The following is a 27,884-nucleotide window of genomic DNA, read 5'->3' as shown; positions in this document are numbered from 1 at the left end:
TTAAGCGTGCAAGTCAGTGGCATTAAATACATTCACAATATTGTGCAACTCTCACCACTTTTCCCCAAGCCTTCTCATTGTCCCAGGCAGAAACGCAGTGACTCCCCCTCCCTGCCCCCAGACTCCCCTGGGAGCCACTGTTCATGAATTTGTCTATCGTGACATTTTGTCTAAGCGGAATCCTACAACAGCTGTCCTTTGCGTCTGGCTTAGGTCACTCCACGTGATGCTATCATCCATGTCTCGTGTGTCGGGATTTCATCGCTCTTCAGGACTGAATAGAGTTTCGCTGTAGTTGATATGGCACTTTGTCTACCCATTCACCTGTTAACAGAAAGTGAGGTCGCTTCCACCTGTGGTCGTCGTGGATGATGCGTTCTCGAATACTGGCACGCGGGCATCTTTCTGAGTCCCTGGTTTGGGTTCTGTGGGGAATATACCTAGGAGTGTGGTCTCTGGGTAACATGGCCACGTTGCATCTAACGTTGTGATGATTTCCACAGAGGCTGAACCAGCCTGCGTTCCCACCAGCAACGTGTGCGGGTTTCACTGTCCCCCACAGTCTCACCAACACTTCTCTCCGTTTTTAACCTAGCCGCCCTCAAAGGGTTGAAGTGGTTCCTCACTGTGGTTTGGTCTGCATTTCCTGAGTGACTAGTGCTGTTGAGCATTTTCTCACGTGCTTACTGTCCCCTTCTCTGTCTTCTTTGCCGAAATTCTGCTCAAGTCCTTTGCCCATTTTTAAATTGGGTTGTTTGTCGTTGAGCTGTGAGAGTTCTTATTAAACCCCGCACATCAGACCTTTATCTGATGCAAGATTTGCACCGGTCTTCTCCCACCGAGAAGGCCCCGCCAGGGTCTTCTCACCCATCTGATGGCGTGCTTTCTTGTACAAGTTTTTAATTCTGCAGAAGTCCAGTTTACCTCTTTTTGGTTTGGGTGTCATGTTTAAGAAAAATCATTGCCAAACCCAAGGCCATGAATATTTACACTTATGTCTTCCTCTCAGAATTTTATAGTTTGTGCTTCTTGAATGTGTATATTCATGTACTTCGTCAAGTTCGGGAAGTTGTTTCCCCATTATTTTTTCAAATACTTTTTCTGCCCCTGTCCACCTCTCAGCGCCTGCTGGGACTCCCACAGTACTCACGGTGGTGTGCTTGCTGGTGTCCCTTTTTCCTTTCTGCCGGGCAGCCTGGACAGCGCAGGGGCCTAACCTTCATGTTCATTGACGCTTTATTCCGCCTGCTCAAATCTGCTGTTGACCCACCCCCCCCAGCATTTTTTTTTTTTTTTTCATTTCAGCTATATTGTACTTTTCGGCTCCAGAATTTCTGTGTGGTACCTTTATAGAATTTCTACTTTTCATGGTCATTCTCTATCTGTTCATACATCATTCTCCCAACTCCTTTTAGATCTTTCTCTGTGGTTTCCTTTAGTTCATCGAACGTGTTTAATTTAATGTCTTTGACTAGTAATTCCAATGTTGGGCTTCCTCAAGGATAATTTCTATTAAATTCTTTTTCTCCTGTGAATGAGCCATATTTTCCTCCTTTTTTGTATGCTTTGTAATTTTGGGTTGTTGTTGAGAACGTGACATTTTGAAGCGTGTAACGTGGCAGCTCTGGAAGTCAGCTTCTCCCCCTCCGTGGGGACTGGTTTTCTCGCTTGTTGAGGGCCGCAGGTGGCCATCTCTATAGTGACTTTTCCAAACAATTTTCTATGAAGTCTTCTTTCTTTCTTTTTTTTTTAATTTTTAAAAATGTTTTTCAAAGTGTGTATTTCTCACGTGTGGTCCCTGAAGAAGTTTGTTTTGATGTTTCTGCAGTCAGCCTGTGACCTGACAGAGATTTTCTTAAATATTAGATCCCCCCCCCCAAAAAAGGGGAATATTTAACTGGCTTTGTATAGCTCAGGCTGAAACAAAGGCAAGCTCTGCACTGAGCCCTCAGGAAGCCCAGAACAACCGAAGTGCACAACCCAAGGGCCTGGCTGCCCGCCCTCCCTCCAGCCAGGTGTTTTCGGACACGGGTGCTGTCCCCACGGCCATGATAGGGCTTAGGTGTGGGAGCTGGTTTGTGCATCCTGCTCACTCACAAGCCATCAGTAACCTCTCCTTTCCTCAAGCACTCCCCTAGTTGCTGTAACTGTCTGATCAGCCTTGTCAGTTCCAAATCAATTAATTTTGATCCTTTTTTCTAAGTAACGGCTGTTTTGCTGGAGGAGCTAACCCTGGAGTGTCCTCCTTCAGCGTGTTCTGTGACGTCACTCCAAATCATTCTCTTTCGAGACAATGAGTCACACTGCTTTAGGGCAAGCCTGGCATCAGAGAGACTGTGCCACCTGCCCGTGTCCTTAGGACACTCCGAAATAATCAGCAGGCACAGGGCGGGGATTCGGCTCCACACCTGCCATAGATCTCGAGTATCGGACGGCCTGCGTTCTAAACTCTGACCCAGGGGCTAAAGCATCCTCTGGTAGCAAAAATAGCTACAAGTTATTGAACAACTTGGATTGCCAAGAATCTTATCTGCATTAACCTGTTGAATCCTCTCAATAGCCCCGTGAGGGAGGTACATTGTTATCTGCACTTTATTGATAGGGAAACTGAAGTGCAGAAAGTTAAGGGACTTGCCCAAGAAATACAGGCAGTGAATGGCAGTCAGTCTTCAGACTTTGGGCTGGTGACCTCATGCTCCTGTCCTGCCCTAGCAATATCCTGGTCCTGGGTGATCCCTTCACTCTGCCGCCCCCGCCCCAGCCAACGTGCAGGATGCTCCCTGTCCCCTCGCTCTTACTCTGCCCTGACACCTGGCCCCAGGCCTCCAGCGCCACCTGCTGTCAGGGGCAAGCACCGGGCAATGCAGACCTTGGTGGCCACGACCACTGCCATCCCCGCGGGCTGAAGCTGAGGTCTCCGAACATTTCTAGCCTGGAGGCAGCTCCAGAGGCTCTTTCCTGACCCCTGTGCGTGCTTGGCCCTGAAGGAGGCCTCCATCTAGTCAGGAAGACTAACCTGCCAGCATACCTAAAGTCAGGCCGACCTGGGGATGAATCCCAGCCACGTCACTTACACCTGTGGGATCTCTGAAGTCCCTTTGCTGCTGTGGGCCTCGGTTTCTCCATATAAAATGACAGCCCTAAGCTCACAGGTCAGTTGCCATCCACATAAAGCGTCGGCCACAGCAGGCAGCGTGTGGAGGCCGCCGGGGGCTCATTATCGTGACCCCAGGATGTTCTGCTGTCTCTAGGCTCATTTCCTCCCGGCCTCGGTGCCTGACGTCATCCTACCCCCAGGCGCCTGGCCCCCCTCACACAAGGGCACAGCCAGTCTACCCGGCAGTAAGCAAACACTTGAGACACTGCGCTGACCTCTAGGCCCTGTTGCATCAGGACAGGGGAGTGCCCAGCTGGTGCCCAGCTGGTGCCAAGGGCCACCAGGCCTGGGGGGGTGGGGCTGGCATGCTGGGCTCTCTGGCTCCCGGCCCCATTTTCTATCCCGCTGGAATACGGGGTCTGGAAAGTGCCAATTTAACTGTGAACCTCCATCCTTCAGAGTCTGGGCCTCAGAACTTCTGGGCAAAAATAGCAGATGAGGCCTAAATAACACTTCTGTTTTGTTAACTTTGTTTAAAAATATTTCTCGGGGAGCTTGAGTGGCTCAGTTGGTTGAGTGTCCGAGTCTTGGTTTTGGCTCAGATCATGATCTCAGGGTTGTGGAATCGAGCCCCACATCAGGGTCCATGCTCAGTGTGAAGTCTGCTTGGGAATCTTTTTCTCCCTCTCCCTCTGCCCCTCCCCCTGCTCGTGTGCTCCCCGCCACAAGTTAAATCGATTTTTAAAAATATATATTTCTCTATTACACATTCATCGCAGAAAAACATAGGAAATACAGAAAAGCAAAAAGGAAAATAAAAGCACTCCTATTTCCACCATCAAGATAATTACTCTGATCACTTTGCTCTATTTCTTAGTCATCTATTGCTGTCTCAAATATTACCTCAGAACTTCGTGGCTTGAGACAACAAGCCTTTATTATCTTACACAGTTTCTGTGGGTCAGGAGTCCAGGAGTGGTTCAGCTTGGGGGTTCTGGCTTGGGGTCCCGTGAGGTTGCAGCCAAGAAGCTAGCTGGGGCTCCATCATCTGAAGGCTCGACGGGGGCAGGTGGATCTGCTCCCAAGGTGGTTCACTCACCTGCCTGGCAAGTGGTTGCTGAACCATTCGCAGGAGGCCTCCGTTCTTCTCAGTAGACCTCCCCATAGGACCTGACTGTCCTCAGGCTGGCTTCCCTCCGCGTGAAGAATCCAAGAGAGAGCAAGGCAGAAACCACCATGTTTTTGATGGCCTAGCCTCAAAAGTCACACTCTGTCATTTCTGCAATATCCTATTAGTTACACAGGCTAGGCCTCCTCGGCATCGGTGGGGACCACGTGGGGGCAAAGAACAGGTGGGGCTCACTGGAGGCCCTGATGGAGGGTGGCTGCCACATTCTCTCTAACAGTATGTCAGGGACATCTTTCCATGCCAGGAGACGCAGATCAATCTTACTATTTTTAATGACTCACAAGTGTAGCATAATTTATCAAACCCATTCCCTGTAGCTGGATATGAGGCTTATGTGCCATTTCTTTCATCCTGGAATCTCTACCACGTGAACTTGTCAGATTATTTCCTAGAGGTAAATCGTGCCTGTTGACCTAGCTTCATGCGCAGCCAAGGGGATGAGAAGACCGGCTGGAGCACAGAGCAAGGTCCCTGGGATCCTGCTCTCTCTCCCTGTTAAGTGGGGAGCTCACTATCTACTGAAACGTCCTAGCCCATTGTCAAGAAGTTCTGTGTTGTCGTTGTTTTTAAGAAACCCTATGCACAAACTATGTTCCTCCAACCTCTTTAGGACCGCCCTTGAGATACCGAAGACTCCAAGTATGTCCCTCATAAGCCATTTACTCTGAGGCCCAACCTTTCCTGGACCCTCTTATCTGGACAGGTCAGAGCCTCACCTGGAGCCCAGAGTCACTGATGTCACCTCCCCATCTGAAGATGAGGCAGTGAGACAGGGCAAGTGATAGGCACATGGGAGGCCTGGTATGAGGACTGAGTCTGGCTCTGCAGGACTGCCTAGCGTGGGGAAGTGGGGACCCCTTCCTGTGCTACTGTTGCCGCAGAATGCATGGAGGGGGGCTGGGGAAAGGGCTCTGGGGAAGGATGCTTGCTAGTCAAAGTGCAAGCTTTGCAAGCGGAAGTCCAACTAACGAGAAAGGGGGCCGTGTGCCCCAGCCCTTGTCCATCCCAGCCTCCCAGAGGAGAGGGCTGGAGGATTCTGAGCCTCTTCTCAGGGGCTGTGTGCTCGCTCCAGGAGAAGGGCAGCTGCTTCTTAGCCTGGCTGGTCCAGAAGGACCCCACCCCCACCCCCATCCAAACCCAGGATGAGCCCCATCACCGCACACACAGAAAAAAACGGCGGCTCAGAGCCAGGGGCTGGTGGGTCAGTGACCTGTTACAAGTGGGTCTGGTGAAGGTGCTTTTGCTCTATTTTAGGAAAGGGATCGATCGTGCCAAGGGCTTTCTTCGGGGTGACCCACTGGCCATTGGCGGGAGAGTCTGGCATTCTGTCCGTCCACCATCCCCTCCCCCCAGCAAGTCGGGAGCTCCTGCTAATTTTAGCAGGGCCTGGCAGATGCCTATCCCGGGCGCGACAAGTTCACTCCCCTCGGGGGCTGGGCCGGGGTGGGGGGGGGGGACGCTGCATGCCGTCCAGCATCCAGAGCGAGCTCCCGCCTGGACCTCTACTGCCCAAACCCAAGAATGACCTCCGACATTTTAGAGGCAGGTTTTAACAATTTACAGTTTACAAATCCCGACAAAAACAAGCATTTTTCACCTTGGGGGTGGGGATGGCCCTGGGCTGGGGGCAGCCGTTGGGGTGGTGTCCCACCCCCCAGTCTCGAAGACCCCCCTCTTTCCTTCCCTGCCCCCCAGTCCCCTAGGCTCAGCTCTCATTGGCCCAAATGAGGTATTGAGCAACTCCCCCCCCCCATCAATCCTGCGGCCTCATTGGCCGAAGGGACACATGCACCAGAGACAGGAGGGGCGGGGCAGAGCAGGGGAGGGGGAGTTCCCTTCACATCCCACTGGGGGGTCGGGGCAGGGTCTTTTCCAGCCTCCCCGGAAACCCACCAGGGATTCCCGGGCCGCAGTCTGGCCTGCACAGCCCAGGCCCTCTCAGGCCCTCCCTGTGCGCGGGGCTCTTCACTGCACTTTCCTGCCCCCGACAGCGTGGCGACCCCCAGCCCTGGCACCTCCAAGGACTGGAAGGCAGATAGACTAGTTCTGTCCCCTCCCCACAGCACCTCCAGGCAGCTAATCCCCACACCGGGGTGCGGAGAGCATGGGCACCGCCCCCTGGCCTTGACCCCGCGGTCCTGGTCAGCCCTGACCCTGTGCGGGCCGCCTTTACCCTCTGGCCCCACCTGACCTGGTGGCAGTGAGCAGAGTATTTCAACACCTGCCGGCCAAGCGCTCTCCGTGCAGAAGCCCTGGCAGCCTGCCGAGGGCACCTCTCCCGTGAGGTGGCCCTCACCTGCACAGGTGGGCCTCAGTCTCCAGCCTGCAGCCCAGCCCCACACCTCAGCAGGCGGGGTGTCTCCACCTCCCCCCAAAACCTACCTTTTGGCCCCTCGGAGAGACAGCGATGGATGCCACCAGGAGCCAGGCCCAGACAGCCTCGAATCTGGTAAGGACCATCCCAGAGTGAGGGAGAGTGCTTCGCCCCACCGGACCGTGCATACGGGGCAGTCGGTTTGGCAGAGTCGACGTTGACGTCGGGGTGGTGCTGGACCCCTGGAAGGAAGCATTCAGGCTGAGGGACAGCTGTGCCTGTCACTGACCCCCTCCCCACGGCCCCCTCCTGACACCCACGGTCCAGACTCTCCAGGAGGGGTCTGCAGGGATGGCGTCTTCCAGGGCACTCACTCCTGGGGCCAACAAGGCCAGATGTCACCTGAGCTCAGGCCTCACATAGCCATCTGCCACTCGGTACCCATCTCCCCTCGGCTAACAGACATGCCAACGTGCTGAGCCCGAGGGCCTGGTGCTCCCCCCCACCCCACCCCGTCTCAGTGAGGGGAGCCTCTCCGGGTGCCCAGGCATCAGTGTGTAGACAGTCCTTAAGGCCCCAGCCTGGACAAGGTCATCGGGTGTCGAGGTCGGAGGGGGAAAGTGGGAGGGGTCAAGCTGTCGGGGTGGGTGGGGCGGGGGTTGCATGGGGGGGGGGCTCAGGTGGCAGGACGTCTGCCCCCTTTATATGCTCTGGGACCTCATCCCCAGGACTCAGAGAAGAAGGCAGGATACCTGGGGGGCCCCAACTTGACACGAGGACACTGAGGGGAAGGCCCGAAGGTGCTTTCTACCCCAGCGCAGTCCTGGGAGGCCAGTCTGTATGCAGCTGTGGGCCTCTGAGGACCAGGGAATGAGGTCCCTGCGCAAACGCCAGGAGGACCTGTGGGTTCCAGCGCCCGTCCCAGCGCTCTGGAGGCCAGTGTGAGCCTGTCATGGGTCCAGCGGCAGCTTGGCTCCGGTGCTGTGGACACACAGTGGGTGACCCTGGGCCAGTTGCCCATATGTTCCTGGGGTAAAGGACCCCCTGGTCCAGGAGAACCAGGCGTCTGTAGGTCCCGATGCACATGAGGAGGGGGCTTGCACCCACCCCGGAAATCACTCCTCACCATGAGAGGCAAGATGTACTGGAGGCCAGTGTCAGCCCGTGACCACGTAAGGAACCTCCCAGCAGCACCCCTCCCCCACAAGGAACAGGAAATGCACACAGTGTGGGGGCCCGGGGGCGTGGGTCCTCGCCTGCAGAGCCCCGCTTGGGCAGGGCCCAGCATGAGGGCAGGTGACCGGGTGTTTCCTGCACACCCCCCCCCCCCCCCCCCGCCAGGGACAGGCTCCCCCCCAACACACCCTGCCCAGGTGGGTGGCCTCCCCACAGCCCCAGCGAGAATGCAGACCTACTTTTGCAGAAGTGCTGCCAAACCCAGATTTGTCTGTACAAGTGTCTCTATTTAAATATTGGCAGCAAACTTAAGCTTTTGAGAATATTGTACAGGACAAAGTGAGACCCACAGCGAGAGGCAACTTTACTGACAGAATGGGATCATCTCAGCCTTCTACTCCTGCTGCGTGGTGTCCCGGCAGGGATGGGACGTCCCGGGGCGGACGTGGGGTCTTCCTGGGTCTCCGCCGTCCCAGCGCTGCATGCCCTTAAGTGCTTCTGGGACCCTTTCTATAGAACGGATTCTTGGAGAGAAACGGCTAGGTTGAAATTAAATGTTGCCCGTTGACCCGGTGGTTTGACTTCCTGTGATTTCTGGGGTTCCACACAAGGGTCTCTGTGGCCTGGAAGCAGGCAGACGGGGGGTTTCACCCACCGTCAGTGGCAGAGACCCACGGTGGGCCTGGACACAGAGGGCGAAGCGAAGCCTTTGGCCCAATGCCCCTCATGAGTCTAGGGTCATGGCCACCGAGGGGGCAGCACAGCAATGGGGAGAGGTCTGAGGCTGGACCTCTGCAGCGTCTGCATCGCTCTTGCTAAGAGTCTGTGATGTCTTACATTCGGTCCCTCTGGACAACCCTGTCTCCGGGGAGATGCCCGGCCTCCTCTCAGGGACTTCGGCTCTTGCGCGTGCGGGCCACGAGGCACGCTGGCACACGCACCTCACCAGAGGCTTCTGCGAGCCCGTGCTCTTCTCGAAGCCGCTGCGGGCACCTCCTCCTAGCGAACCGCGACAGCCGGTATGGGACGCTCGGCTCGGGGTGTGGCGTGTTGGCAGAATTCTGCGAGTGTTAATGTTTCTACTCCTTGCTGGCACATTTTACATTCGAAAGCGTGTGAGAGACAGACCGAGGGGGCCAGCCTGTGGCCGTGCATCCCTGAGAACGGCCTGGATTGCTCCGCCAAGGAGGAGGGTGTCTAAGGGGCTACACTCCCACCTGGGCCCAGAGCTGCAGAATGGCTTGGCAAACATTGGTGTTTGGTTCTGTGTGTTTTGTCACGGACTCTGTCAGCCCCGTCCCTTTGTGACCTTCCCTGGGTTCAAACTTTAAGTGTAGGGACATGATCCCTAAGGAAGGACCTGTATGCCTTAGGAATGCTGTCGGCTGCCGGGAGCCAAAAACCTGGCTTAATTATGGCTTCCAGTGATTCGTGTTTGCTCCCACAAGCAGCACATGGAGGTGGGAGGATCCAGAGCTGGCCAGCACATCGGGACCGGGCTGCTCCGCCTCTCTTCCCGCCATCCCTCCCCACCAACAGCCTTGTCTCCTCATTGTCACAGGACAGCTGCTGCAGTGCCGGCCATCACACTCTTACACCACTGTGTTCACAGTTATGCGGGCACTGACCTTCCCAGGAAGGGAAGGTCCTGCTAACATCAGACTTCTCTTTCCCTGTCATTGGCCAGAACTGGGCCACATGCCCGGCACAAAACCGATTACCAGCAAAATGGCACAGGATAGCGGTGCTTGGCCTGGCCCGCTCACGGGCTGTACCCTGGGCTGGGGAGGGGCTGCCGTTCTAGCTTTTCAGCTGGTCTTAACAGGGAATTTGAACTGAGGGGTCATCTCGGACCCAGGGCCAGAGGGCCAGCGAGACCCCTGGTGTGTGCAGGACGCCCGTGAGTTGGGCCATCCAGGCCCCCACCCCACGCAGCTGCTCCCCCCGACTCCTGCACAGGCAGAGCAGATCCTGGCCGACTTCCAGCTGCAGGAGGCTGACCTGAAGAAGGTGATGCGGCGGATGCAGAAGGAGATGGCGCGGGGCCTGCGGCTGGAGACCCACGAGGAGGCCAGCGTGAAGATGCTGCCCACCTATGTGCGCTCCACCCCGGAGGGCTCAGGTATGCTGTCCCGGGCGGGCAGGGAGGGGCCCCACACGGCAGCCAGAAGCTGCTCAGCTGGGGACAGCCAGCCCCAGGCCCCAGCAGGGAGAGGCCACCCCAGGTCCTTGCTTATGGCTAGGACTATCCCCAGAGACCCCAGACAGGTCCTCCCCACGTCAGCCCCAACACAGGCTGGTTCTCACCCCGAGCTCCGCCAGCCCAGCCCTGGGGTCTTCACCCCGGCCTCAAGAAAATGGGCCGTTTGCATCTCACAATAAGAAACTCGTTCTTCAGGGTGGTGGGGGGATCCCCCCAGCCCAATCCTGAGTCTGGACCATTTCACTAGGTCTTCACTTGGGACCTGGGCTTGGGATGGCTTCGGTCCAAGGCAGGGAATTCCCATGGAGTTCCCCAGTTCACCTCTGACCATTTCCCCAGTGGACCTGGGGCTCCCCAGATGCCAGCGTCAGCAGCCCCCTTGTCCAGCTCCTCATCTCCCCCACTCCCTCCTCTCCTTCTCTCCCCGGTCTTGAGGTCCTGCCGGGCAGGGCCCCAAGGCTGATGCACTTCTCCCTGTGCCTGCAGAAGTCGGGGACTTCCTCTCCCTGGATCTGGGCGGTACCAACTTCAGGGTGATGTTGGTGAAGGTGGGGGAGGGCGAGGAGGGGCAGTGGAGTGTGACGACCAAACACCAGATGTACTCCATCCCCGAGGACGCCATGACCGGCACTGCTGAGATGGTGAGCCGCTGCGCCGGGGGCCGGGGGCCGCGGGGCCGGGGGCCGTGGGGCCGGATCAAGTCTGCCCAGGATCTCCGGGCTCGCTCGTCCTGGCGGGAGGGCCCACCTGTCTGCCAGGGCCGGGGCACCTGTGGGCAGGAGAGCCAGCCAGCCTCAGAGGGCCCAGGGAGGCCGGGGAGGCCTACCTGGACGGCCACCAGGCATGGCCCCAGCAGGTCACCTCCTGCCCAGTTTCCCAGAAGGATCACAGGTGTGACAGGGCAGCTGAGAGCACACACTGGTCCAAGCAGCACACAGCCCATGCATTCTGCCTTCTCCCTGTGTGTCCCTCCCTCACCTGCCACCAGCAGAGACACCGCGTGGGGTGACTGTAGTCATGATGTCTGCCCAGGCGGGAATGCTACCCTGCCCGTGGAGCAGGCTCAGGATAGGGTACAGAAGTACAAGGAGCCCTCAGAGGAGGTGGGGGGAGGCAGAGCCCATCCCCTGGGGGCCGGGGTTTCAAGGCAGGAGTCCCGTGGCAGCCTGGTCCTCGCCACCCCCTGCATGCCGCTGGACTGGCCAGGAATCAAGGCAGCAGGGATGGTGTGAATGCCTCACGGGGCCCCCGCACCCAGCAGGGAGCTCGGCCGACGAGCGGGGCACTCAGCAACAGCCAGTTCTGTGGCCAGGCCCACACGAGCAGGGTAGGGGCTGGTCCCCGGCAGGGCCGGGCGAGCAGCGGCCAGGACACCTGGAGGCAGCGAAGGACACTCTGGGTGGCAGAGGCAGAAATCCGAGTGCTGGCCACGGCTGTGCCTCTATCCGAAGCGTGTGGCTGGACGCCATGGGGTCCAGTGGGAGGCACGGGCTGACAGCGCCCAGCTGGGCTGGGGACCAGGCCCGTCCTGGTGTCGCGCTGTCCCCACGGCAGCAGCATTTGGGACAGGGGACACAGGAGCCAAGGGAAGGCTCGGAGGCCGTGCTCTCCTGCGGCCCGCGGCGGGGCGCTGCGGCCGACGGCCAGCTTGCCGTGTGTCTTCCAGCTCTTCGACTACATCTCCGAGTGCATCTCCGACTTCCTGGACAAGCATCAGATGAAGCACAAGAAACTGCCCTTGGGCTTCACCTTCTCCTTCCCCGTGAGGCATGAAGACATCGACAAGGTGGGGCCGGTCGGGGGGTAGACGCGTTCCCCAGGGAGACGCCCCGGGAACTCCCTGTGCCTTCAAACGCAGCCCCGTGTTGGGAAAGAGCCTTGGGTGCAACCCGTGGCTCTGTCACTCGCCTTTTGTGAGACTCTGGGAAATGGAGATACGGCTGATTCTGTTTGCCCGAAGCCCTCAGAGCCCCGTGAGGCCGGCAGGATTATCGCCCCGTCGCAGATCAGGGACAGGCTAGTGAGCGGGAGGAGACTGCTGGCTGGCAGCCAGATGCCAGCACAGACATGTGACGCAGGCCACTAGTGGAGGCAGGACTGTGCGGGGGCCGCGGCTGCACCTGCCACAGTCACACACACACACGCACACCCTAGACATATACACACGTGCATCATCCGTGCACACGGACACACAGAAGTCAGCCACACACGCACCCGTATGCACACACGGGTCAGTCACATATACACTTCTACACGTCTGTTCTACACGTGTGAGGATACATGCATGCATGGTGTGCATTATACACGTATGTGCACACGGCAATTCTACACGTAAGGATACATGCATGCATGTGTGTGCATTATACATGCGTGTGCACATGGCAATTCTACATGTGAGGATACATGCGTGCACATGTGTGCATTATACACACGTGTGCACACGGCAATTCTACACGTGTGTGCATTATACACGTATGTGCACACGGCAACTCTACATGTGTGTGAGAATACATGCATGCACGTGTGTGCATTATACACGCGTGTGCACACGGCAATTCTACACGTGTGTAAGGATACATGCATGCACGTGTGCATTATACACATGTGCACATGGCAATTCTACACGTGTGTACATTATACACGTATGTGCACATGGCAATTCTATGTGTGTGAGGATACATGCACGTGTGTACATTATACACGCGTGTGCACACGGCAATTCTACATGTGTGAGGATACATGCATGCACGTGTGCCTTATACACGCGTGTGCACACGGCAATTCTACACGTGTGTGAGGATACATGCATGCACGTGTGTGCCTTATACATGCATGTGCACGCGGCAATTTTACACATCTGTACAGGATACGTGCATATATGTGTGTGCATTATACACACGTATGTGTACACACATCATTCTGTGTGTGTGTGTAAGGATACATTCATACATACGTGTGTGCATTATACACATGTACACACATCGCTTCTACACACATACAGAGTATAAATTACACACACGTCTGTACACATCAGTCATAAATACACACAAAACACCTACGACCTCTCAGAGAGAGAGCCAGTGCAGTGCTCCTTGGTTCTCCAAGCCCGGGCCCCCCAGCGCACGAAGGGCAGGGACAGGACGGCCGCTCTGGGGCCCGGGGAGACCGTCCAGGAAGGGGTGAGGCCACTGTTGCTTACCCTCTTCCAGTTGGGTGTACTGCAGGGGAGGAGGCCCAACGTGAAACAGGTTGCTTTCCTCCGGACCTCATCCTTGCTCTGGGTGGTGCCGCCGGGCTTTCCATTAGAAACACTCTCACTTGGGCTGGAGGCCGGCCCTGCAGAATTAGAAGTAGTCATAGAGAGTCGTCCCCAAGCCATGGTCTGCTGAGTGGGATGCCTTCACCCTGCCCCCAGCATTCGTCAGCAGCCACAGGCCCGCCCTCCTCTTCCCTCAGGGCATCCTCCTCAACTGGACCAAGGGCTTCAAGGCCTCCGGAGCAGAAGGGAACAACATCGTGGGGCTCCTCCGTGACGCCATCAAACGGAGAGGGGTGAGGCACCCCCTGACTGCCCAGGGAGCCCCCCTCCTCTCTGGACACGAAGCCAGGGACGGCCTCCTGGGCGTCCCTCCCCGGGCGGCACGAAGCGCAGAGCGGCCCGAGCCGAGACCCCAGCCCCATCCCTGTTGCCTCTGTGCCTCTTGGCAGGACTTTGAAATGGACGTGGTAGCGATGGTGAACGACACGGTGGCCACAATGATCTCCTGCTACTATGAAGACCGCCGGTGTGAGGTTGGCATGATTGTGGGTAAGGATTCACACCCTGCTCTATCCGGGGGCCTCAGCAGCACAGAGCCTCTGCCTGCCTTTGTCTCTGGCCCTGAGGCGTGAGGGCCAAAAGTCCTGGGCCACGGGTGATGGCCAGAGCAGGGCCCCTGTGCCAGGCGACAGGGTGTGGGGCAGTCTTGGGGAGATGCAGGGGCGTCCTGAATGCAGCTAGCGTATCCCAACACTCACAAGTCCCTGCATCAGACGGCGCACGGGCTACAGATCTGCCTGGCCCATCGGGATTTAATTACATCCCCTTATCTGGTAAATTGACCAAACTGGACAGACTTGTCCCCGTGGAAGAGCATAAGCACAGGTGGCACGATCCTCTCCTGCACGGTCCTCCTGTCCCTGCACGAAGGCCAGGAAGGGAGCGACACTGGCCCAGCGGACCTCGAGCCTTTCTAGAAGCTCCTGAGGGTCAGGAGTGTGTACTGAGCATGGCTCCTGTCTGGGCAGTCACCTCCTGGGCATGCAAGCATGGTGTCTGGGCTCTGGCTCCCCAGAAAGTCAGTGGCAAAGTTGTTGGCTTCGCGGGGCCCCTCAGAGCCAGCCCTGAGGGGTTGTCTGCACTCACAAACCTGTCTCCAACAGCATGTCCACATCCTCAGCTGCCGCCTGACCTCGCTCCATCCTCCTCTCATTGCTCACATCTCCTCCTTCCATGTTCGACTTTCAGATGGAAAGCCGGCCCTGAGTCCCCCGCCTAAACAGGAGGGGAAGGACCCTGCTCTCCCGGCTGTCCCCTTCAGAGCTGCCTAGGGCAGATGAGTCAGGGCACAGCTCTCCAAGATGCCCTATCTTGGTGTCTGAGCTCTGCAGCCCCTGCCTCGGGCATATCCCTGCTGGAGTAGAGATGGCCGAGGGTGGCCTGGTCCCACACCTGTCCTGCAAACACTCTGCTCAGTGCTTAAAAACATCTTTATGATAATGACCAAGATCCAGAAATTGAGAGGATGCACATCAAAATCTGGATTTCTGGGGTTTTTTTTTCCACACACACACACCAAAAAAATGGGAAGGCCCCATTCCTGCTGGGCAGGTCCACTGGCCAGCATTAGAGTTGACGTCCCCAATGGTGTTAAGGGCATGCTACCCATGCCGTCACGCTGAGAAACCATTTTGAAACTTCATCATTTCTCAGCAAAGGACACCACGTTTTCACTTTGCAAGGGACTCTGCTAATTACAAATTCCATAGCAGTCCCAGGGACCCAGGCTGTGCCTTACTCACCTCTGGCTGCCCCCAAACCAGGGCCCAGGACAGAGACGCTCAAGCACATGTACGTAAAGTGCTAAAAAACAAGGATGGTGGGTAACCAAGATAAAACCACACACATCTCTAATTGGCAAAGCACTTTGACACGTTTCACTCCGTCCTCCCAAGTATCCAGGGAATAAGGTGTTACCAGCCCCTACTGGGGACGAGAAACAGCCCAGAGAGATGGGCTCATGGATGCGAGGTCACACAGCAAACCCAGGTCTTTTAGCCCCTGGGAGAGTCGCCTTGCCCACGTCGCCAGGCCAGGCAGTGGTGGCTGTGGCAGCAGGAAGCTGGGAAGCTAGGGCCATGCGGGGCCTCCTGCCGGGAGAGGTGGGTTCCCAGGACTGCAGCCCCTGCTCCACCCCACCCCCGCCCCAGCGGGGCCTGACCAGTGGTCCCCACAGGCACAGGCTGCAATGCTTGCTACATGGAAGAGATGCAGAACGTGGAGCTCGTGGAAGGGGACGAGGGCCGCATGTGCGTCAACACTGAGTGGGGCGCCTTCGGGGACTCGGGTGAGCTGGACGAGTTCCTGCTGGAGTACGACCGCGTGGTGGACGAGAACTCCCTGAACCCCGGCCAGCAGCTGTAAGGACCTTGCCCGCTGCCGCCCCCCACCCCCACCCTACTCAGGCAGGCAGATAATGGGCTTGTTTTTAAACAACTCTGGGGAAAAGCAAACTGACAATGCTTTTGCAAGCTCCTCCCTCCTTGCGCTCACTCGCCCCCTGTGAACCCGGAACCGTGAGAGACATGAAGGTTTAGTCCCCAAAAAGAGGGTCTGTGGATACATAAGCCGGGATCACCCCCCCTTCCGGCAGGTGACCACTGCATAGGGAGGCTCGGAGACCCCCGAGCAGCGTTCAGCGGGTCAGCCCAGAGTTCCCCGGAGGAGACATCTGTCCACGGTCGCAGAACGCACAGTAGTGTTCCTCGCGGAATGCTGCCGTGTGGCTTGAACAGCGTGAGCCCCAGCCCGCACAGAGCTCGTCCCGAGTCACGGCTATCCTAATTAACCGCCTAGCTGCCGGGCGCGTGTCATCCCTTCATCAGCTCCTAAACCTCCGCTAGGTCGGGGGGATTCAGTGCACTTGGAGATGAAAACGCACAGGCTCACATACGTGAAACACGCGAGTGCCAGCTCGGCGGAGCCCCGCAGCCCAGGGCCCCAGGCAGGGCCCCAGTCCCTCTGGCCTGCGCTTCCCAACCATCCGGGGCCATGAGAGCAGCTCCCATCACGCGGCTGCGGGAGGACGCAGTGGGCTCAGCGCAGGGCCCTCGTGACGACGGTCGCGCAGCCCGCACCGACGCCCCGCAGCTGGGCAGGGTGCGGTCCTGAGGCCCCAGAGCGCTTCCTCATCCTAAAATCCTGGTTGATAAATGAGGGGACCGGCACGAACCCGAGTGTGCAGGCGGGGTGTCACCGTGCCCCACCTGGCCTCCTCGTGGCCGCGCGTGGGGACCTCCATGACGGGGATGACCCGGCCGCCCTCTGCGCAGGTACGAGAAGCTCATCGGCGGCAAGTACATGGGCGAGCTGGTGCGGCTCGTGCTGCTGAAACTCGTGGACGAAAACCTGCTTTTCCGCGGGGAGGCGTCGGAACAGCTGCGCACGCGCGGCGCCTTCGAGACGCGCTTCGTGTCGCAGGTGGAGAGGTGCGCTGGGCGCGCCGGGCGAGGGGCGGTGTCTAGGGGGCCGCGCGCGGGGGGCGGGGGGCGCGCTCAGGGGAGGAGCCGTGTGCACGGGAGGGGTCTGCGGCGCGGACGCAGGGGCGTGGGCGGGGCGTGGGCGGGGCCCCGGGCGGGGGTCCGGAGCGAGGGTCCGGGGCGGCGCGTGGCCCGCCGGGGAGCCCGCAGCCTGGCAGTTGACGCAGCCCACGCGTCCCCTCCGTGGCTCCCCACCGCCGTGGACATCGCCTCACTTCACGCGACAGCCCCGAGGCGCGCCGGTGTCGCCCACATTAGAGCGGAGAGCCTGGGCTTAGAGAGAGGCGCGATGACCAGCTAACTGCTGGTCCCTGGCGGAATCGGACCCGCTCCCCTCCGGAGCCCGAGCCCCAAGCGCTTTGTCTGGGTGAGGTGGGCAGGGGGAGGGGAAGAGGCCGCCGCCGTCGGGGTCGGGCTTGCCCGGGGGCCGAGCGACCCTCCAACGACGTCCTCCCTCCCCCGGCCGCCCCCGCCCCACAGCGACTCGGGCGACCGCAAGCAGATCTACAACATCCTGAGCACCCTGGGGCTGAGGCCCTCGGCCACCGACTGCGACATCGTGCGCCGCGCCTGCGAGAGCGTGTCCACGCGCGCCGCGCACATGTGCGCCGCGGGGCTGGCGGGCGTCATTAACCGCATGCGCGAGAGCCGCAGCGAGGACGTGATGCGCATCACCGTGGGCGTGGACGGCTCCGTGTACAAGCTGCACCCCAGGTGAGCCCACGTGGTCGGCCGCCCTCCCCATCGGGCCCGGGGGCCCGTCGTGGGTGCGCGTCCGAGGTCCCCAAGGGTTAGCCCCTCGTCCCCTCTGGGCCCCCAGACGAGGAGGAGGAGGGAGGGCCCCCCGGGCTTCCTCCTCTCGCTGCGGGGCGGGGGTGAGGCGGTCTGGGAGTGCAGGGAGGACGGACGGCAGCCCCGCTTCCCCTGCGCAGCTTCAAGGAGAGGTTCCACGCCAGCGTGCGCAGGCTGACGCCCAGCTGCGAGATCACCTTCATCGAGTCGGAGGAGGGCAGCGGCCGGGGCGCGGCCCTGATCTCGGCGGTGGCCTGCAAGAAGGCCTGCATGCTGGGCCAGTGACAGCGGAGGACACCAGGCAAGGAGGCGGCAGTGGCTCGCTGGACCTGGGCCCCAGGGGACTCGCTCCCCACAGGTGCCCCCAGCCTCACCCAGGAAAGAGGTCTCTCTTTGTAAGGACCCTGGATGTCTCCCATCCCCACTGCCACCCCGAAAGATGGGGAAAGGCCCGCGGGGGATTTGGGGCCCCCTCGGCAGACCTCTTCTCTCAGAGGTTGGTGGGACAGCCCAGGGCCCTGACTGGGTTGGGGGCTGAGGTGAGCAGGCGTGGAGACCCCCAAAGCCCCTCACCTGTCGGACTGCAGTCAAGGACCCAGAAGGGAGCTGCTCACTCAGGACTCGGCTGCATTTCGCACCGTCTCCTCTTGGAGCTTTCAGCTTGACTCAGCCTCTCCGGGCCCTGCTCTGGGAGGGGGCTGTGCTCTGGAACCTGCTCCTGCCTGGGAACTCAACCCACTGGGGAGGCAGCCCCGCTGACCTGGCCAGCCCTACATCGGGGTTGCACAGGGGGCCAGAGGCTGCCAGTCACCCAGGCCTGGCTGTTTTCTTGCCTGGTGGGGACTGGGAGATGCCACAGCGGAGACTGCTTGTACCCTGAGGCCTGGAGTTGGTAGCCTTTCTGCTGTCCTGCCACCATCCATGAGTGGTTTGTGGTTCTGGGATGGACCCTCCCAGGTGGTGCAAGACACAGAGCCCCCAGAGCCCCTGCCTGCCCAGAGGGACCCAGGATGGGGAGGACCTCCCCCTCCCACCCCCAGGCAGACCTGGGAGCACCTCCGTGGGGGAGGCCTCAGCTCCCACAGGGCTGGCCTAGAAAGAGACGTCAGCACTCAGCACCCAAGGGACCACCCAGGCCTCTCTCTTCTCACCACATCTCTGTGTGCCACACCAACCTCTCATGCCCAACCTGGGACTGGGTGGTTTTTTAAGTAAACATTTTAAAAGTTTAGAACACGGCGTTGACGAGTGTTCTTTGATCTCTGTGCATAAGGGCCGTGGGACGATATGGCGACGTGGTCACAGGCACACACATGCTTTGCAAGCCTGGGTGTCTCGGAATTCGCCATCCCCTCCGGCCACCTGTGCCAGGGAGTGTGAAGGGACACTCAGGCTGTAGGAATAGAGGTGGCATCGGCGGGAGGGTGGTCAACGCACCGGCTCGCCCCGGCCCCCGGCTGGCCGAATGTGGGATGTGCGTGTGGATCCGCGGGCTCTGATTGCCCCCGGGAGTGCCTGGGAAGGAGTTGGGGGCCGGGGTGCTGCTCTGGGAAGTGCAACAGGCGCCCTGGAGCCACTTGGGTTGTGACAGTGACGGGCGGGGGAGAGGGATACACGAAGTCACGTGATTGCTGAGGTCGTTCCAGATGCTTCTGGGTGACGAGCCTACTCTGAGTTAGCCAAGCCGAGGGCCTGGCGCCATCTCTCAGCTGCGCCCCGTTACACGTCCACACGTCTGTAGAGTTAGAACGTATGCTTGCTCTTCAGTGAGAGGAACTACCCAACAAATTCGGACTGACTGTTATCTCATTCAGAACTTAACCCAGAGCCACGGGTCTGAGATGTTCCCTCGTTTTTCCGGGTGTCTCCTGTGGGATGGGGTCAGATCTTTTAGTTCTCTTCAATCTAAATTATGCATTAGAACGTTGTGCGAGCATCCGGTTACTTCATCCGCAGTACTCGTGTTTCGGCGCTCGTGTTGGATCCCGTTTTGACGTAAACTAATTCCTAGTCTTTCTTTTCCTTGCAGTTCAGAGGATCCTATTGATTTTTTTAAGTTCTCTCTGTGGGTGGGTTATACATTTCATGAATTTCATTTCAGGAGAGTAAAGGAGGTATTGTTCTTGTTACACGAGGGACATTGGGTCTCATGCACCACGCAAACTCCGGCTCTACCAGCTGGCCTCTGCATTTGTTCCCCTCCTCCCAGGGGCAGGGGGCAGCCGTGCAGAGCCAGGTTCTGGGGGAGGGAGGGTGGGCAGCCAGTGGGTCCTCTCCTCTGCTCCGGGTTCCAAGAGGGCAGCCAGTGGGCCCACGACGTTAGTTCTAGAAGGCCCCCAGCCCTTCTCCGGGCCCTAAAGGAGCAGGCAAGCCTGCAGCCCGGCAGAACCGAGAGTGTCTGGCCCCTGGCTGCACAGCAGCCTCACACGGAGGGCTCGTGACCGCTTTCATGGGGGTCCAGGGGTTCCTTGGGGTCCAGGTTGGGCACTGTGCTCCAAAAGCCTCACACACAGGTTCTGTTTGGGGCCACGACTAGCTCAGGGCTGCCTTCTGCTCCTCTGTCAGAGGCCAGGGCCACTGTCCACCCAAACCTCTGGGAATCCCTGGGGGTCTCAGGCCAGAGACCATCTTCAGAACCACCCACTGCCCTTCCCGAGCCCAACAGAGGCCCCAGGCCAGCCCTCCGAACGCCGTCCTCTTGGACTGGGCGGGTTCTGGGCTGGACCTGCAGGAGGGACGGTCAGATGGGGGTCATAGGGGATACTTCTCATTCAGGGGGCTACCTCATTCAGCACCCAGAGTGGCGAGAGCTGTGAGGCTGTGAGCTCTGCCCTTGGGAGCCGTGGCTGCTGGATGGGTGGACGCCCGGATGTTAGACATCAGGGGGCCTGAAGGTCACCAGGAACGTGGCTGGAATCTGCCTGGGGCCCTGTCCTCCCCCAGCCCAGGCAGGGCTGCCAAGTTTGGGCCTGTCCTCTCTTCCTGTCCTTATTTGGCATGCAGGTGATAAGGCTGAAACATAAAAGGGGCTGGGGGCCCCTTGCAGCAACCCGGCCGCCATAGAGAGAGGATGGTGAGTGCCCGGTGGGGAAGCCAGAGGCCAGCAGGGTCCCAGGTGCTGTCCCGTGGGCTGGGGGAAGAGAGCCAGGGACTTCTGTGCTTGCATTGGGCCTGGAGAGCTAGTCTCCAGAGGTAGGAAGAGGACCCTGACCTAGGCTCTCCTGGGAATGCTCAGGGGGTGTGCATGGGAAGGGGGGAGTCTTTGGGGAGCCGGGCAGAGGACCTCTCCCCACCGACAATGTTGCAGGCCAGCAGGAAGGCGGGGACCCGGGGCAAGGCCGCGGCCACCAAGCAGGCCCAGCGAGGCTCTTCCAATGTGTTCTCCATGTTCGAGCAAGCCCAGATCCAGGAGTTCAAGGAAGTGAGTGCCCCACCCCCAATGGCCTGGGACCGGTCCCGGCATCCCACCCCGCATACACCCCCTCTGCTCTGTAGTCAGTGGTCCTGGCCCCTGTCCTTGCTCCGCCGTCTGCCCTCCAGGACCCCTCCCCACCTCCGGCCTTCCCTGGGGTGGGGGCTGTTCCCACTTGGAGGCTGTGCTCCCCACTTCGCAGGCCTTCAGCTGCATCGACCAAAACCGGGATGGCATTATCTGCAAGTCAGACCTTCGGGAGACCTACTCCCAGCTCGGTGAGTGCTTCTGCCTTCCCCCTGCTCATGGGGCCTGCTCACACCAGGGGAGCCGCTCTGGCTCAGCTAGCTGGTGGGAGGCCCACTGAGAAAGCACAGCCCCCCCCCCACCAGGCAGCGCCCGCCTTCCCCCTTCCCGACTCACACCTCCCTCCCCATCGGTCTCCGTGCACACACACCCCTCCCCCACTGGTCACAGCTCCCCATCACTTCACACTTCTCCACCCCCTACGGCCCAGAAGGAGGGGAGGCCGGCCTGGCCCCCCAGGCCCCATGTCCATGGCGTGCCCCACCCCCAACCAGGGAAGGTGAGCGTCCCAGAAGAGGAGCTGGATGCCATGCTGCAGGAGGGAAAGGGTCCCATCAACTTCACCGTCTTTCTCACGCTCTTTGGGGAGAAGCTGAACGGTCAGCCTGGGCTGGATTGGGTCCCCCCAGCCTGGAATCTGACTGAGCCCCACCCAGACCTCAACTGGACACTCCCTGGCACTAGTCCACCCAGAGCCTGTGGGGTTCTCCCCTCCCTCCCAGACCCATGGGCACCGGTCACCCCGACTTCCGACTCAGCCTCCCTCCCAAATCCCAAATCCCAAATCCCAGTCTCCTGGCCAGGCCTGCCCACAAGGACAGCTGGTCTTGGCCTCCCTGAGCCCCAAGGGACACTTTGTATCAGGAAACACCCTCCCACCTCTTCTGGGACATGGCGGGCCCCCTGCACCCTCGGGTCCTCCTGGGTGGGCACGGCTGCTCACCTGGCTCCCCCGGGTTCCCAGGGACAGACCCGGAGGAAGCCATCCTGAGCGCCTTCCGCATGTTCGACCCCAGCGGCAAGGGTGTGGTGAACAAGGATGAGTAAGTGTGAGCAGCGGGAAGGGGCACCATGCAGAAACCGCGGGGGGCCCTTGGTGAGGGCGGCCGCCTGGGCCAGGGGAGCCTTCACCGCCCCCCGCATCGGGCCACCCCTCGGCTCTCCCCAGGTTCAAGCAGCTTCTCCTGACCCAGGCAGACAAGTTCTCTCTGGCTGAGGTGAGGACTCCCGACTCCTTCGACACCCTCCCCACCCTTCACAGGGCCCTTGCCCCGCAGGGCACTGGGCAGGCCTTGGTGACCCACCACCCTCGTGGGCTCGGAGCACGGCTGTGTGGGACCACCTCCGTCGAGCCCCAGAGGGTGAAGGGCATGGAGTCAGAAGGGAGGAGGGTGTGCCAGGCTGCGAGCTGTGTGTGCAAAGGCCCAGGGATGAGAGAGTGCACCTCCCGCATTTGGAAGAGGCTCTGTGCGTGCAGGGTCAGGGCAGCGCAGAGAGGAGATGGAGGCACCCCGTGGCTGAGGTGGGCCCTCCGACCCACAGCCCCCTTCAGACCCCCACCCTCCACCCCCGTTTCCCTCGCCTGCCCAGAGGCAGACAACAGAAACACGGTAACTCTGAGTTTGGGGCTTGGGGCTGGGAGTCAGGGGACAGGGTGAGGGGTCACAGGTCTCCCTCAGGCACAGCCACTGGCCACCCCAGGCCTCCCTGGCCGGCTGCCTGTTACCATGCCCCCCCCCACCCAGGTGGAGCAGATGTTCGCCCTGACGCCCATGGACCTGGCAGGGGACATCGACTACAAGTCTCTGTGCTACATCATCACCCATGGGGACGAGAAGGAGGAGTGAGCTTGGTGCGGCTGCGACTCGGGGCCGGCCTGTGCCGACACAGCAATAAATGTTGTTTCCCAGTCACACCTGCGTGGTGGCCTGTCTGTGACAGATGGGGTGGGGCCAGCAGGGGGATCAGAGGGACCCAGCCCCTCGCCGGCTCAGCTCAGTCCACCCCATACTGCTGCACGACGATGGGCCGGCGTGTGGCCAGTTTACGGATGAGGACACATCTCTAGGAGAGGGACTGGTGGGCCCTGTGCCCTGCATCCGCTCTGCACTGGTGGGCCTCCCTGCACCTGTGTGTGTGCGCGTGTGTGTGGAACCCACCTGAAAACACACACTTCACTTCATTTTGGAAATGCAAACAAGGTGCCACCACACCACACCAGAGCGCATGCAGACTTCCAAAGGAAATAGGAACAGGCCTCCTGTGGGTGGGGGGGCAGTAAAAGGCTGGAGAGAGGGGGTGTCTTTCTCCGGAAAGGACTGTTGGTGTCCCATCCCCCACCTCATCTGCAGAAACCAGTGGCTGGAGGGGGGACACGGCTTCATCTTGGGAACTGGAGGGTAGTAGGGGGATATCCTATCTGGAGGAGGAGGGGGAAGAGGGAGAGAGAGAGGCAGCCCCTTGCACGAAGTCAGACCTCCCCTCCCGCAAGCCTGGCTGCAGCTCCCCCAGCTGGGAGGTTGGAAGAGATGAGGAGCTGAGCACATTCCTTCCTCGAAGGCAAGCAAGACGAAAGGCATTTTCGCCTGGAGAGGTGTTCGGTGTTCGTTTTTATCGGGGACTTGGCAATTTTAATTACCACGTTGAGACTTGAGATTTAAAGTTCTAGCACTTTCTTGTACTTATTCGTGATCACGACGATCCTGGAGCTGCCTGAGCAGGGATGGGGGTGGGGGGCGGGAATCACAACCAGGCCGGCCTACGGCCTACGGTCCTTGATATGCGCACGAGTTCTGCTTGCTCAACAAACCGATTTCAAGAAGTAAGGGCTGGGGCGCCTGGGTGGCTCAGTCGGTTGGGCGTCTGCCTTCGGCTCAGGTCATGGTCTCGGGGTCCTGGGATCGAGCCCTGCGTTGGGCTTTCCGCTCGGCAGGGAGTCTGCTTCTCCCTCTCCCTCTGCCTCTATGCTCTCTCTCTCTCTCTCTCTCGCGTGCGTGCGCACTCACTCTCTCAAATAAATAAAATCTTAAACAAAAAAAGTAAGGGGTAATATCGTAATTTAAGCCTCTGCAGAGAAGCGTTGTGAAAGACGCAGTGGACCACAAAGATCGCAGGTGTCTTCCAAACGGTGCGCAGCAGAGCCCCCGGCTGGTTCTGCGGGGCCTCTAGGTGACCAACAGCAAGGCCACGGGCTCCTGTCCCTAAACATGTGACCACACGTGGTCCCCCCTCCTCTGCAGAGGAAGCCAGCTTTGTACCCGTTAGGAGAGCAAGTTCCTTCCAGCATTCCGGAACTGTTCCCTCGACCCTGAACACACGGGTTTGAACTACAGAGGGCCACTTACCTGCGGATTCCTTCCCGATAAATATAAGACAGCATGACATTTCCTCCTCTTTACAATGTTCTTGACATTTTATTTTCTCGGGCTTACTTTACTGCAAGAACACTGCACACAATGCACACAACACACAGAATATGTGTTACCTGATCATTCACGTTATCGGCAAGGCTTCCAGTCACCAGCAGGCTGTTAGTACTAAGCTTTTTGGGGGGAGGGTCAAAAGTTGTAAGTGGAGGGGCGCCTGGGTGGCTCAGTTGGTTAAGCGACTGCCTTCGGCTCAGGTCATGATCCTGGAGTCCCGGGATCGAGTCCCACATCGGGCTCCCTGCTCAGCAGGGAGTCTGCTTCTCCCTCTGACCCTCCCCCCTCTCATGCTCTCTGTATCTCATTCTCTCTCTCAAATAAATAAATAAAATCTTTAAAAAAAAAAAAAAAAAAAAAGTTGTAAGTGGATTTTCAACTGTGGGGGGTGGGCTAGTGCCCCTCACCCCTGCGTTGTTCAAGGGTGAGCTGTCTATGCATCTGCTCTTTGAATCCTCCTCGGAACCAGCTGTGACATGTTATTGGTCCCCTCGTGAACTAATGAGTACATAAAATCTGTTTTGTTTTTTTTTTAAGATTTTATTATTTGGAAGAGATAGCAAGAGCAGAGGGAGAAGCAGACTCCCCGCCAAGCAGGGAGCCTGCTCAAGCCAGCCCAAAGGAAGCCCATTCTGTTTGTGCAGGCTTGCATCTGCATGTTCTGCTGAAATGAGGGAAGGTTTTGTTTCCAGAGAGCAGAGACCATACAAACGTGCTCACAGAGGGCCAGGCCTCAAAGTGCTACCTTACTGGACACAACACCCGAGGTGCTGGACACACCCCTGAGCTGGGAGACTCAGGGTCTGTAGCCACCTGTGCTTCCCCAAGGGGCATCCAAATCCCCGACTTCCTGTTTTCCTAGGAGCCCTGGAAGCCTCGCTGCTGTGAGGACCCCCCCACCCAGGCAAGGCAGTGGGGCTCCTGGTCCTGCGGTGCCCTCGCCTCACTTCACCCACAGCCCACCAGGGGAGGTGTCCCAGCCTCTTGCCTTCACTGGGACCATGTCCAGAATCTCCCAGGGCTCTCTGGGAGAACTTCCGACAGCTCCGGCCCCTTCCTCCTCCTTTGCCAGGGGCTCACATTCGAGGGGCTGCAAGAGAAACACCGTCCCATCTCCCCCAACACTCTGCAGGGCCTAGATGCAAAGGCTGACGTCCCCAGCAGCAGCTCAGACCTCACGGGGGGGCTGGCTGGAAATGCAGGCTCTCGAGCGACGCCCCCCTCCCCAAACGCTTTTGTTCAGGAAGGCCCTGGAGCCCCCTCACCTGGGCTCTGAGTCGTGGCAGGCAGGGATGCCCGCACAGGCAAATGCACAGGAGAAATAAGACAAAGTTAATACTCCCAGGTGCAGAAAAAGGAAACAGATTTTCTCCTCCCTTTTCTTAGCACATTCTCTTTAGAAAACATGTAAGTTCTTTCCCTACCTCTTTTTGCGTCCATCTCTTTGACAGCTAAAGAAGCCTCTGGCCAGTTGTACCACCCAGTTAGATCCCTCTCCCTGCCTCCTCCCCCTGCCTCCCTGGAACATGGCTGGCACGTGATCCCCACGGCCGTGGGGACCCCCCGCCGACCCGGGACAGCTGGGGGCACTGCGCCACACCTGGATCTCCCGTTCATCTCTAACATAAAGAGAAACTAGCTTCTGTATGACCGGAGCCCTGTGATTGGGGGTTTCTTGTACTTACAGCAGAGCCTGGTCCCAACCAATGCGGTCTGACCACCACCCCCCCACCTCACAGATAAACCGAGGCACCACATGGTTGAGTGACTTATCCACGGCCACACAGAGCCAGGTGGGTGTGGGTGCCCCTCTCGCGGAGCCTCAACCAGCCCACCGACGCACTGGGTCCCCAGGGGTTGAAAACGAAGACATCCGAATGACTCAGCTCTTGACAGCACCCAGCATGCCCTCCCAGCCTCCTCGCAGGCCAGAGTAGGTCCCTGTGACACCAGTTCTAGTTCAGGACCACGGGGCATGGCCACGGGGCAGGGGCCACCGCCACCCTGGATTTCATGTTTCTGACCAGATGCACAGATGGAGGGACGTGCAGATGTACCAGGGGATGGGCTGGCGGCCCAGACTGTCTTGGGGTGCTGTCTGCTCAGCGGACCCGACCATTTCCTAGCACAAAGGGGCGGAGAGGCAAGGCCAGAGACAAAGGTGCTGGTCTCAAGAGCCTCCAGGTGGCAGGTCCCCTGGAAGCCACAGGCAGCGTCCACACGCCACCCGAGGGAAGTCACACGGTAGTTACAGGGTCCGGCGAGTCAAGTTTCTGTGGATCTGCTCCAATCGGAAGGCCCAGCCTGTGTCTGCCCAGGAACCCAGGCTGGCTGGGGCTTGTCGGCCTCGAGCAGCCTGGTGGTTCCACCCTCACATCTGGGAAGCCAGAGGCCACCACACTGAGACCAAACCCAGGATAAAAGCTCACGTGAGGGACAGGCATGGCCCTCAACCCTCCCAGCTGAGGCTGGACACTTGGGACAGGGACCCCAGTCCCATGGCCACGTGCACGCTCGGGCAAGAAGAGACGGGGGCTGCCTGCACGCCGTGAGAAATGAGAAACTGTTGTAGTCAGGAAGACATGGGGTGGCTTGTTACACGCAAAAGATGAGCAACACACCAGTTTATGCTATATCCTGAAGACAGACAGACATCACCCAACCTTGTGAAGTAGTAACCCCAAACTGAGTTTCTTCTATTCATTTTGACCTTCCATTGTAGGAATTGAGGCCAGCTCCAACCGGGTCACCACTCACGGACACCCCAGACCCCTGTGGGTTTTGATCAGAGACTTACTGGGACCAGGGCCTCTGAGGGAGGGCCCAGGCTAGAGGGGGCTAGGCCAGAAGGTGCTAGAACAGTCCCGATGGCAGCCAGGGCCATGGCGCCTGAGCCTCCCTCCAGCCTCTGGCCTCCCTGGCTTCAGGCCCCAATACAGGCATCTCCTCCCCAGGAAGCCATCTCCCGAGTCAGGTCTGGGCCGCTCGGCACCCAGGGCATGCCCGGCCCAGCCTGACGCAGGTCAGCCTGGCTTCCCAAGAGCGACGTGGGGACAGGGATGTGTCCACCTCTAGCACCACACCTGGCACGCGGCAGGTGCTCGGGGGGGATATGTAGTGAATGAACAGGGTGGCATTATGAATCTCTAGACTTCTGGAAGCTGAGACCAGGAGCCTTTGTAGACTCTGTGGGTCCACAGAGCCTGCTGCCCGAGGCGGTCTGCGCCCTGTTTCCCTGGGCCCTGCCCCTTAGGGGGTGGCTGCAGGGAGGAGAGACGCCCTGCCAACTCCTCTCCCCTCCGCCCCCATCCCACTGCGCCGTTCCTGCCTGTCACCCCGCCCCAGGGGTCTGGAACAGCCTCTGAGCTCCCGCCTGCTGCCGCCCTCCTCACCA

At 59.2% G+C, this 27,884-nt stretch overlaps 2 protein-coding genes across 4 annotated transcripts in view; both read left to right on the top strand.

The window, feature by feature from the left end:
• GCK (glucokinase) overlaps positions 1-18,759 on the top strand; it is a 36,830-nt gene extending 18,071 nt beyond the window's left edge. Inside the window, exons 2-10 of the mRNA XM_032430607.1 lie at positions 9,736-9,898; positions 10,466-10,620; positions 11,646-11,765; positions 13,436-13,531; positions 13,688-13,787; positions 15,475-15,658; positions 16,571-16,726; positions 17,258-17,491; positions 17,710-18,759. Of these exons, the coding sequence (XP_032286498.1) occupies positions 9,736-9,898; positions 10,466-10,620; positions 11,646-11,765; positions 13,436-13,531; positions 13,688-13,787; positions 15,475-15,658; positions 16,571-16,726; positions 17,258-17,491; positions 17,710-17,854 (1,353 nt within the window). The 3' untranslated portion in view covers positions 17,855-18,759. The remainder of the gene's footprint in view (positions 1-9,735; positions 9,899-10,465; positions 10,621-11,645; positions 11,766-13,435; positions 13,532-13,687; positions 13,788-15,474; positions 15,659-16,570; positions 16,727-17,257; positions 17,492-17,709) is intronic.
• Positions 18,760-20,616: 1,857 nt separating this feature from the next.
• Positions 20,617-22,984, top strand: MYL7 (myosin light chain 7). Of its 3 annotated transcripts, XM_032430530.1 has the most exons (7): positions 20,630-20,642; positions 20,877-20,990; positions 21,184-21,259; positions 21,563-21,667; positions 22,033-22,111; positions 22,237-22,285; positions 22,814-22,984. In XM_032430530.1, the coding sequence occupies exons 1-7, from the start codon at positions 20,640-20,642 to the stop codon at positions 22,913-22,915; spliced, it is 528 nt and encodes a 175-aa protein (XP_032286421.1). In that variant the 5' UTR covers positions 20,630-20,639; the 3' UTR covers positions 22,916-22,984. The 3 variants fall into 3 exon arrangements, with proteins under 3 accessions (XP_032286420.1, XP_032286421.1, XP_032286422.1); XM_032430529.1 differs by having other exon boundaries at positions 20,617-20,990; XM_032430531.1 differs by lacking the exon at positions 20,630-20,642 and having other exon boundaries at positions 20,883-20,990; positions 21,568-21,667; positions 22,814-22,983.
• Positions 22,985-27,884: the final 4,900 nt, after the last annotated feature.

The sequence above is a fragment of the Phoca vitulina genome, unplaced genomic scaffold, assembly GCF_004348235.1.
Source record: "Phoca vitulina isolate PV1807 unplaced genomic scaffold, GSC_HSeal_1.0 scaffold44, whole genome shotgun sequence".
NCBI lineage: Eukaryota > Metazoa > Chordata > Mammalia > Carnivora > Phocidae > Phoca > Phoca vitulina.
This window is presented reverse-complemented; position numbering and strand designations above follow the sequence as displayed.

What these genes read in the sequence shown, in the direction of transcription:
- MYL7 (XM_032430529.1), top strand. Translation starts at nt 20,814, where the DNA reads ATGGGAAGGGGGGAGTCTTTGGGGAGCCGGGCAGAGGACCTCTCCCCA. An exon ending in CTTTGGGGAGAAGCTGAACG is followed by an intron (nt 21,668 to 22,032) that starts GTCAGCCTGGGC and finishes CCGGGTTCCCAG; the next exon opens with GGACAGACCCGGAGGAAGCC. An exon ending in ACAAGTTCTCTCTGGCTGAG is followed by an intron (nt 22,286 to 22,813) that starts GTGAGGACTCCC and finishes CCCCCCACCCAG; the next exon opens with GTGGAGCAGATGTTCGCCCT.